Source organism: Nothobranchius furzeri, chromosome 4 (genome assembly GCF_043380555.1).
Source record: "Nothobranchius furzeri strain GRZ-AD chromosome 4, NfurGRZ-RIMD1, whole genome shotgun sequence".
NCBI lineage: Eukaryota > Metazoa > Chordata > Actinopteri > Cyprinodontiformes > Nothobranchiidae > Nothobranchius > Nothobranchius furzeri.
Window position 1 is genome coordinate 13,167,097 of NC_091744.1, and position 11,830 is coordinate 13,178,926.

The following is an 11,830-nucleotide window of genomic DNA, read 5'->3' on the forward strand; positions in this document are numbered from 1 at the left end:
TTATTTCTGCACATTTGAACAAGAAAACTTTAAGTGTAATGTATAAAACTAGATTATTTTTGGTGCAATACCTGAAAATAAAACTTTCAGGAGTTTGTTCTACTTCAGGTTATTTTTATCCCTGCTCTAAATACCCCTGTGTTCAGAAGGTAATGAGCCGCAAAAGTAGAATCTGTGAATATCTTGCTAACTTTACTGAAGTCCCTTTTTATCCATGCACCTGATGGCCCCTCCCTCCTCCTCCTCCCCTCGTCGCATCTGGTCGCATCACTCCTCCGCTCTCCCTCCTCTTCCTGCGGACTGTACGGGTCAGAGAAGCGGCCTGTTGTTAGCTGTATTCGGACACTTGTGGGTCTGTGAGCTCGGACACTTCCGCAGACAGCAGCCGCCATGCAACAGCATCTGTCTCTGGTGATATAACAACTGATCCCAGCTCAGCCGAGTCCTCCACACACCCGGATCCACCTCCAGCAGCAGCAGCTCCGCCGCTTTAGTCCTCCTTTTCCCGGATCAACCTCCAGCTGCCGCCGCTCGTTGCGCCACATGACCGTCTCAAAGGTGAGTCACCTCCATCTGCGCTGTCTGAGGTGTGGGACTGTGCTGTCAGGACTCTTGAGGAGAGTTTTCATGTGGGAGGGTTCCGCCCGCGTGCTTCTGCAGCCCTGCCATGCCCAAGGTTGAATAGAGGAGGGGAGGTCCAATTTCCAGACTTGTTCATGACCTGGGGTTGATCACTCTCCTCTCTGATGGGATATTTTGCAGGGAAAAGTGTGGATTTAGTAAAGATGTGTGTTTAATTCACTAGCATGGACAGTGACACCCAGTCCTGTGTTTCACCTGATCCAAAAGGCTTCTTCAGTAAAAGTGGGGCAGTGACTGAGTGAGTGCACATGAATCAGTCATGAGTGCAACTCAAGCACATCCTGTAAATATGTCAGATTTAGGCACACAGGCTCCTTTTCACCTGGACTTCCTGGTAGGTTGATGCTGCAAAATGAAAATGACGAATTAGAAGAGATGAGATTCTGTCAAAAATCATAGGATTAAAACAATTACTGGAAATTAGTGACAGACAAGCCAGCATCTAGTGGTTGGGGATTAGATGGAAACACAAAATTACAAGAAAATATGCAAATTTTCTGTTGGACTCATGCCGAAGGGGAACATGTGACACGTTTTGTATAAGTTCGGTCACATAGTGTGTATGATCTAATTGCAAATGAATTGGCAGAGGAGGTAAGTGCCCATCCTGTAACTGTAGTGTTGCAGGTTCAAGGCCCATCTGTCGTAGTCATGTCCTTGGGCAAGACACTTCACCCTCCTTGCCTGCTGGTGGTAGTCAGAGGGACTGGTGGCACCTGTGTATGGCAGCTTCACTTCTGTCCGTGCTCCAGGGCAGCTGTGGCTATGCTGTAGCGCATCACCACAATCGTGTGAATGACCGGTTAGTTTTAAAGCACCTTGGGGGGTTGTAGAACCCTTTATGGTGCTGTATAAATACAGGTTATTTACCATTTGTCCAACTGTTGTGCAAAAATTGTTGCAGCTCTGAAGAGTTCTCCTAATTATGTGTCTTTTTTTTGCAAATTGGTCACCAGCTCTTCCAAAGTAATTTCTCATTGAGAAGGACTCCAGATGCCTGGGACAATTATTTTACTGTTTTCAGAGAAATTCTTTATTGCAATTTTCTTTTTGCAAATACTGACTACAGAGTGTTTGCAGGCTTCTGGTAGCATTTTCAATTTAGCCTCTTTGTGTCAGAAAGTGCAAAAACATGAGACAACTTGGGGAGGTGTTGGCAGTCAAATTGTGAATGAAATGAGGATATAATGTGAGCAAATTGACCGACCCTTACCATCGGCTGGCACTCTACTGGCAACAACTGAACATTCTCTGTCACCTGATAGTAACAGTTTACTGTCTTTAACACATAAAGTACTACTACTAGGTTAGCCGTTTATTTTTTGTGTAGCTGCTCTGTCCTCTCCAACCCTAGTGAGTCGCGACAGACGGCTGCTCATACTGACCCAGGTTTTTAAGGTTTCTTCCTGTTCAAATAACATAGAGATGCTTCGTGCTCCACTGCCCTACTGGTTAAAAGTGGAATAACAACTCTCATAAATAAATCTGCTATAGCTAAAGCTAACTATGAGCTAACATTAACATGAGCTAAGTAAAATGACCCACACTATTGGACAAAATATATTATTACTTACAAGTCCAAGGCTGCACGGTGACGCATTGGTCAGCGCTGTTGCCTTGCAGCACAAAGGTTGCAGGTTCGAAACTCTGCTGCGGCCTTTCTGAGTGGAGTTGCGTGTTCTCCCCATGCATGCGTGGGTTTCCTCTGGGTACTCCGGTTTCCCCCACAGATCACAACATGCCCTATAGGTTATAAATTGTAAGTCGCTTTGGATAAAAGCGTCTGCTAAGTGAATAAACATAAACATAAGTCCAGAAGCAACAAAGCCAGGTCACCATCTGTCTGTGATTTTGTAGCCTCCTTTAGCTTCCTCAAATTAGTGTGGGCTGTGCCGATGTTTACTCCAGTTTTAGCTCTTTGCTTCGCCCCCAAAGACATTCTTCTCTTACTTTTATTTCTAGGCTCCACCATGATGCCAACAGAAAAAGCAGACTTGTTCTTTTTGTGCTTTTTATTGACATTCGGTGAACTAAAAATGCTAACCACTAGCATTACAGCTAACAGCCCTAAAGCAGGTAAAGACAGCTCCCGAAGACACCTACCCTCTCCACAAAACTACCTAGTGCTGGTTTTGGTCAGCAGAGGGCTGCAGTGTGGTGTCAAATATCAAACTGGTCAGCTTTGTAACCCAACAATCACTGAGATCAATGATAAACCTCTAGCTCAAAGTTAGTTTTACTTGAAATGGGAGTTTTCCTCTCCACTGCCGCTACATGCGTACTTAGTATGGGGATTGCTGTAAAGTCGATGCAATCTGCTGGGTTTTCTTACGCAGGAAACTTTTAAATAATGAACTGAACACAGTGCATTGATAAGTAAATTCAATTGGAATGTTTACTTTGTAAAGTGCCTTGAGATGACTCTTGTTGTGAATTGGTGCCATATAGGGCCGCACGATATTAGGGAAACCTGCGATATGCGGTAACAGTGATTAATATTGAGATGACGATATTATTTCCGATATATAAAAACTTCACTGGAACAAAAATAATCAAAAACAAAAATATAAAAAAAGACAAATTAATCATAAAAAAGGAGAAAAGCAAAGGATGTGAAGAAAGGGAAAAAGAAAATGAACAAGAAAAGGCAATCAGTGGATCCCGGGAAAAGCTGAAACAGCAGAAAGAGCAGAACAAAGCTAACTCAGGTGTTTGTTTACCATCAAAATTAAGTGCCGTACACCACGGGGGTGGGCATCTCACCTATGAGAACCCACCCAATTGGCCAAATGGGTGAAGAGCTCTATTTGATTTGTTAAAAAACACCATGCCTCTATTTGATTGACAGACTACATTATGTGTAGCAAACATTTGAGCTGACCATTCATTACGATATTTATCTGTTCTTTGTGATATGCATATTACGTATGCTGATATTGCGATATAGATAAATTTGCAATATATTGTGCAGCCCTAGTGCTATATAAACCAAACTGAACCCAACTGACTTAATTAGATTGGTTTGTAATATATTATAGATGTGTTCAAGTTATTCCATTTCAGTATTCATAATAATCAAGAAATTCAGCTTTGTGGTCCTTAAATCCTCCTTTGTGTGCTTGATGTTGTTGACCCAGGTGTCATCCATGTCTGAACCAGTGGCCCCTTATTGGTCCCTTTCAGGAGTTCTGGGTTCTTCTTCATAAAGAGATCGGACAAAGTGCATCTTGTAGGTTTAAATCATTCTTGAATGCTGATTGTAAATTCATATCTTTACATTAGATGAGCCATTATGGTTTAAAATCAGTTTAAACGTTAGGAACTTGTTCTAGTGTTTGTTTACTCACTAGACAAATTGGAAACCAGCATCACTTTTTGTGATAGTATTCACCTGATATCATGCAAAAACTACTTGATATTCATACATTTGTGCTTCTTATGCAGCAAACAAGCTGCTAATGTGATCATGAAAAAAATCTGGCCTTGTTCCCGGAGTTAATGCTGTCCTCATGTGTGCAAACACACCATCACTCATGTACTCTCTTCGAGGCTGTACTCTGCCGGGCCACCGAAGCTCCACATGGTTCTTGTCCATTGTTTCACTCACTCTCATGTGAATGTAAACAAACGTTAAGACAAAAGACAAAGCAGTTAGAAAACTTGGTGTTTAGTGACCCATGTCTAATGCTGATCATGTTTTAGAATTTGGGTCCGATTTCCCTTGAGTGTACCAGAGTACATTGGCTCGTGCTGGGTCAGGGTTAGGACGGGACCTTGTGTTCAATAATGTTTTGATTATGAGGCTTATGAACCTTAGAACTTCTGCTTACTAAATGAAGTTGAACAAAGTGAACAGACATAAGTGGTTGTTGAATTGCGCTGCTGTGCCCCTAAGATAGTGACAGGGTCTAAAATTAAAATCCAGGAAGGTCTGTGAACATTGTTCTGCAGCTTCATATTCTCTCATTTTATCCTTAAGGATTTCAGTTAAAGGGAACATATTACGCATAATTCACATGTTGCATACTTTTGTGCTGTCTTATGGATTTCTACTAAACTACTAAAAACTATTGAACATATAAAAAAACTTGTCCATCTTTTTTCCGCCAGTGTTTGGTTTTAGGAATAATTTGCCTTAAACAAGCAGTTTCAGAAAGTCCCTGTTTGTGACATCACAAATGTGGAAAATAGAATAGAACCACCTCTCATGTGCAGGAGAGAGCTAATGATGGAGGAGACGTAGTACTAATCTGAGCCCCACCCAGATATCGGAGCTTCTCAGCTTATAGCAGCCTGAGCGTTGGATGGGTGGGCGTGGCCTGGTCCAGCTTGTTTTCTTAAAGTGACAGAGCCCTGAAACAGGTCATTCTGGAAGGTAATGACATTTTTAAGAATAAAACTGCGGAAATGGCTTTATGTGGGAGGGATTCAATGCAAAGAACTTCATGTTTTTGAATTCCTGTGGAACTATTAAAGTACTGATGTCCACTTTTAAGCTACCAACAAACTACAGAATTTATTTGGCTCCAGGGATGCTTTGCCTTAAACTCACAGGTTTCCAACCAGTTTCATATCACAGACCAGCTTTGTCCTAGACGGTTAATGGTGGGGGTGTGGTGAAGTCACTTGCATAACGCAAACATGTTATGCATAAAATGTTATTATTTCATATGCACAAAAGTCTAAACTATAATTTATTGCACTCGTCGTTGAACATGTGGAAAAAATCTCTAATAAGCAACATGTAGATATGGTAAATGGCTTGTATTTGATATAGCGCCTTCTAGAGTGCTGGAACCCCCCAAGGCGCTTAACAACACAACCAGTCATTCACACATTCACACACACATTCACGCACTGGTGGGGATGAGCTACGATGTAGCCACAGCTGCCCTGGGGCGCACTGACAGAGGCGAGGCTGCCGAGCACTGGCGCCACCGGTCCCAAATTTAGAAAGTAGATTCTGATTTTATGACCATCGATATTAATGAGCAACTCAGGATGATCTGAGTGTGATCTAAAGCCTTTCAGGATTCAAGTCTTGGAATACATGCACGGATAAAAAACAAAATCTCAGTCTTCATACCAAAACCTTGTTAAAAATATTCCTACAGAAAGTCCTTTTTGATTTGAACTCATCCTTAAATATGGTAAAACACTCACGCCTTGGCTCTTCCACCTAAGCTCAGTAGATAAACAGCGAGGTCAGTCACTAACCCTCAGCTCTGCTGCGGTTTCATGCAAATTTTCCTGCCCAAATTAAACAAAGAAGAAGTTAGTCCCTCACGATCTGCACACTGTAACGCACTCCATGAGTCTGCAGGGGTTTGCAAAATGTAATCCACAACCATAAACGAGCAGTGTTCCAGCTGGAGTCACGACTTGGTGTGTTAGAGGTGTCGCGCCAACATTCGATCTGTCCAAGGGAGACCGGTGTCCAAATAAGCATTAGTCTGATTACTCTGAAACATCACCACCAAATATGTAAAACTGGGAAAAAAATAAGTTAGTTTGGAAATTCTTTAATAATTTAGGAGTTTTATTAATTTAAACATCGCACTTTGTTTCTAATAGAAAGTCTTTCATGTTGGGTCATAAAACCCTGACCAGGACTCCTGGCATGTTATCAGACTGCTAACACATACCTGAGATTCCCGCTCTTTGTCCAACATGTGACTTGTGTGGTTTGTTATGCTGGACCTCCTTTTTTCCATTTTTCCTGTTAAAAGTGTGAGTTGGTTGTTTTTCTGTTCATCTGTCAGTTAGTTTCCCCCGTGCGTATATCTGCTGTTACCTAAAAGACTTAAAATCCTGTCTCCTTTGATCCTAGATCGAAGGTGTCTTTTGGAATAAATATCCTAAGGAATAAATGTTGTTATATTTATGATCATTTTCCTGATTTTTGTGACTTGAAATGCATTCAGTGGGATGAAGTACGGAAACAGGTCTGATGAAGACGAATTAAAATGAACACAAATAAGCAGATGATTAAAAACCTGTGTGCTTTAGTTCAATTTTTATCAGTTTTCCAAACTAAAATACTTGAGGCTTCAAAATAGTCAGATGTTCCTTTAAAAACTCGCAGATAAATCTGTAGAAGTTAGAAGTACAAAAACGTGTGTGTGTGTGTGTGTGTGGTGGGGGGGGGGGGGGGGGGATATAGTTTTAATAAATATTTTTACTACATGGGACATGCACGGTCAGATCTGAATACGCTGCAATGTTTTGAAGAGGTTATGAGAGCAAATGAGTTGCAGCTCTACCAATCAAAGCTGCGTTTTCATCATGAGGTCATCTGTGTGTGTGTGTGTGTGTGTGTGTGTGTGTGTGTGTGTGTGTGTGTGTGTTTGTGTTGCCATGGCAGCAGCACGACTCACGGTCTGGTAGTGGTTGACTTGTAAATTGGTGTTTACTTGTGTACAGATACTCTGTGGCCTCTCCCAGCTGGATAATGGTACGCCTCACCACACCACAAAACCCGATCAGGAACACAACAAAGAACCTGGTCTGATCCAAATGGGCCCCACACAAACCAGACCCTCCATAGTCAATATCCCAGGCAGGGGCGCTCCAAGAAAATTTTGATAGGGGTCGCCAGACGGGGCCAAATAATCTTTTGGGGGTGGCACACCAAATTGGTCGTTGTGGTAACTCTGGGAGAGCTTAGCCTGTGGCGATGTATTGCATTGCTCCTTTATTCATTTTTATTGAAAAAACAGTACATATCCAAAACATTCATCTTAAATGTTACAAACACAAACATTTCAGAAAAGTACATTTGTCATTTAAAATGTTACTTCTAATATTATTTTAAAATATATATTTTTTAGTTTAATTCACCTGTTGCTGTGTTCACAAAAAATATGGAGATAAAAACTTTTTTTAAATGGTGAGCAGCAGAAACCATTTTTAAAATTCTCATTATTTCTTTACTTATTAATTGTATTATCTTTATTTTGTTTTCCAATCATGTCTTCAATAAACCAGATCAATTTATTCTTTGAGTGAACATTAATATGATTTATTAACACTGGCTTTTGCTGGGGGAGCCAGCATTTTTCTGGCCACCCCTTGGGACACCATTAATCCCAGGGCTGAAGTCCAGTCTCACATGCTTTGTTTACATAGATCTGACTGTAAACACAATGTTTTCTATTGATGATACTGGTGCAAAACGTAATCAGAGTAATAAGTCACGCTTTGAGACCAGAGGAGTTCAGAACAAATCTAGTTCAACAAAGCTGGGCGTTATTTATGTTAGCTTGGTCATCAAACTCTAAAACTTTATCATAAATAACAGTAAGACAATTGTTGTGAATTCTCGTCCCTCTTCAGGCTTTCTGTACATCAACAAAAAAGATGTTTTACAATCAATCAATCAATCAATCAATCAAAGCTTTATTTATAAAGCGCCTTCCGCAACCCTGTCAGGAAGCCCAAAGCGCTGAACATTGTACAGTTGTATGTAAATATATTGAATAAATCAACAATAAAAGAAATTCAAATTACAAAATACAAATTACAAAATACAAAATGGAAATTACAAGATAGATGAAACATTCCGGTAAAGGACAAATGTGTGAAACGCATTTGGATTGAGTGGATGGATTGAGTGTACCAATGAAAACTGTGGAATGGATTCAACATAAAAGAGGGCCAAAATCAAACATGTTCTGCAAACGCCAAGCGGAGGAGGTGTGTTTTTAGGTGATTCTTAAAGACTGGCAGAGAAGGGGACAGCCTAACTGAGGGTGGCAACTGGTTCCAGAGTAACGGTGCTAGGACTGAGAAAGCCCGGTCCCCACGGGTACGACACCTAGACCGAGGGACAGCGAGCAGGCCTTGGTCAGAGGAGCGCAGAGTGCGTGATGGGGAGTGTCTTTTCAGGAGTGTGGCTAGATAGGGGGGACCACCACCCTGGAAGAAATGATAAACAAAGACGAGTATTTTGAATTGTGAGCGATAGCAAATCGGAAGCCAGTGCAGGGAGGCCAGAACTGGACTGATGTGGTCCCGTTTCCTGGTCCCAGTCAGGGACAGTTACAGTTACAGTTACAATTATTTTGCTGTCGTTTCTGTTAAAAATTCACCTATTCTGGTTTTCAAGGCAGGTATTGATTCCTGATTCCTGCAAAGTTCTGACATGCCGATACCAGATTTGGTGATTTCTGATTTAACAACAGCTGATTTTTCTTTGCTGCAGCGGTCATTCCCTCAGGAATGTCACAAGATTGCTTTTGAATAGGGATGGGTACCTTTGACATCTGAATCGATCCGGTACTAATTCTCGGTACCTACAAATCGATACCGGTACTTAACGGTACCAATTTTCGATACTTTTGAGTGTTTAATATTTTAATTCTCTTTTATAATTAAATATATATTTTTCTCAATATATAACCATATTTGATAAATATCACGATAAATAACATTCAACTGTTTGTATTTTAACATTGTCCTTGTAGTTTTATAAGCTGATAATCAAACTGAAGCAAACATCTTTACTGTGAACTAAATTTACTGTGTATCTTCATTCCTTTTACCGCCCTTTTTCAATTGATTTTTCCTACTGGGAAGTTAGAATTTCCGAGGAGAAAGCGAACGCACCATTAGATGATAACAATGGTGGCATAGGAAGCTAACATATCAAGCTACGTTATATTAAACAGTTTATTAAACTGCTGGAGCAGATTAAAACGATGATGCCTCACACTTAAATCATTGTCACTGGTTTCATCTTCACCCGTCGCATTTAGTAAAGTGAAGCCAAACTTTAGTGCGCGTTCATGTTCTTCTAGTCGGAATTTCAGAGTTTTGAGGAGAAAGCGAACGCACCATTAGTGAAACGGAAGCTAACAAATCAAGCTAACGTTATCTTAAACATTTTATTTACCTACCGGAGCAGATTAAGATGAGGATGTCTCACTTAGATCGTTGTCGCTGGTTTCATCATCACCCAGTTACCCATCACATTTAGTGAAGTGGACCCAAGCGTTAGCGTTCGTTCTTTCTACCATGCTGCTCTGTTTACAACTGGTTCGCAGGGACCGACGACATAACGCTCTTGCTCATGCGCAGCTGTCTAGGCAAGTTCTCGTTGTGAAGGACGGGTACCGAAACGAGGCGCCGTTTCAAATGAAGTGAATCGGTGCTCGGTCGGTACCTTAAAAAGTACCGAATTCGGTACCCATCCCTACTTTTGAAAGAGCCCCATGCTGCACAGGAAGTGCTGCAGCTCACTGTTGCTGTGTGGTTGCAAAACCCCATTGCAATTCACAGTGATGCAAATGATAATAAAATAACAGTCACATAAACCTCAGTGAGACTTTTGAATTTAGAGTTGTTTTGATGCAGAAATAACCCAAATTTGGTCTTTGCTGTGCTGTTGGCTGTTCTTGATACACTCCGAACTAGTCTATGTTTCTTCAAACTAAGGCTGTTCAAAGAGCTAACCGGTTATAGGCTAGTTGTTTACAACGAGGACCTCCAATGAGGATGTTGAAATGAGCTTAAATTTTAGTGGTTTCATCAGCGTGTGCTTTGACAGTCGTCTCTTGTTACGCTCAAATGAAGCAGAGTGAATAAAACACAGCCAGGTTTTGGCTTTCAGACACCAATGTGCTGGTGGATGTAAAATATGATTACTGTACATGTCCTGACAAAGGTTTAGAAGTCCTAATACGCTCTTACATAACTGTAGAGAGCATGTGACCGCACATCCTTCCTGCTGCCGTCCTGAAGAGCTTGATCTATTAAAGACCTGACGTTTCTGCAAGGTGGGCCGGCCCTAATAATGTTCCTAAACTCTAGTTTTGAAACCTTTGTTTTAAAATGCCTTATTAGTTTTCTGTTGCACGTCTGTTTTTTAGCTCACAGCAGGTTGTCCTGCACGTTTTTGACCTGACAGCTGCCCGACCGTTGGAGGATTATCTCCGTCTGCACCCACGTGGGTCAAACGTGGAGAGGATTATTATAAAAATGGATACAGATTTTGCAGATTTGTGCACACTGTGGCTGTCCTCTTCTGCCTTCAGGGGAGTTTAAACCCTGAGGTCATTGAGAGGCAAACATCTCACTGCTTTTTTAACTCGCAACAATCTGCACCATGCCTTTTAACCACTGAAATATAGAAACACAACATAGGTGTGTTATGTATTACTACTTTCTTTGGTGGGTTAATTTTATTCTAGATCTGTGTTTTTTTACTGTGAAAACTTGAAGCGTTTTAGTAGAATGAAAAATTAGAACATTTAACACAAAATACTTATCAACTGTTTTATTTTATTAGTAGATGCTTGATTACATAATCTTTACGAGGACAAATCTGAAGGGGAGAAATATTTTCTTCATTTTTTTGACAAGATCTTTTTGGTTCTTCTTCACAATTTTCATACATTTTTAACTTTTTCTAGCAGCATTTCAAAAGTGGTTTACCTCCGATTTCTTGATGGAATGGAAGCATCGGTGTTTTCAGGGATATCTTTGTTGTTGTTGCTGTTGTCCTTGGCTGGTCTTACAGCAGATGGGTCAACAGGCTTTGATTCATTATTCATGAATTGAAGTGGATGGACTCCTGTGTGTGTGTGTGTGTGTGTGTGTGTGTGTGTGTGTGTGTGTGTGTGTGTGTGTGTGTGTGTGTGTGTTTTACCATATTGATTTCCAAGCTCCAGAGTAGCTCTAATGGTCCAGCTTCCATGAAAAATGCCATCGGATCAAATGTTGAGTTGCTCTCCCGACAACGTGTTCAGTTGTGTTTAGGTCATTAGAATAAGTGCTTCAGCCTCCAATGTGCATTCAGGGTCTCTAATAATTGACTCACACACTCCTGATGTACAACAAGACCAAATCTAGAAAAGTCAGAGGGGAATTGGACAAATTAAGTTTAATTACTATTGATGGAGTTCAACAAATAATTTGGTGTATTATACAACCTCAGCGTAGGAAGCCATCTTAGTCATTGTGATGACGTCGAAACTAGGGCTGCCACAAAAGATAACGATGTCAACTAATCACCAGTTATTTTGAAAATTAGGCTTTGACTAATGGGATCATACATAAGTGTGCAGGTGCTCTAATGTATCCATCATGAGCTTCTTAACTTGAGGCGTTATTTCTGTTATGAACTGTCTGAAAATGTACAATTAAGTTAGTAGCTCATTCAACAACTGTAAGCTTGGCAACTTGTAGA

General features: G+C 40.8%; 1 protein-coding gene across 1 annotated transcript in view; it reads left to right on the plus strand.

Annotated features, from left to right (window-relative positions):
* Positions 1-244: 244 nt before the first annotated feature.
* Positions 245-11,830, plus strand: part of coro2aa (coronin 2Aa) — a 65,045-nt gene continuing 53,459 nt past the window's right edge. Inside the window, exon 1 of the mRNA XM_015965334.3 lies at positions 245-558. Within this exon, the coding sequence (XP_015820820.1) occupies positions 544-558 (15 nt within the window). The 5' untranslated portion in view covers positions 245-543. The remainder of the gene's footprint in view (positions 559-11,830) is intronic.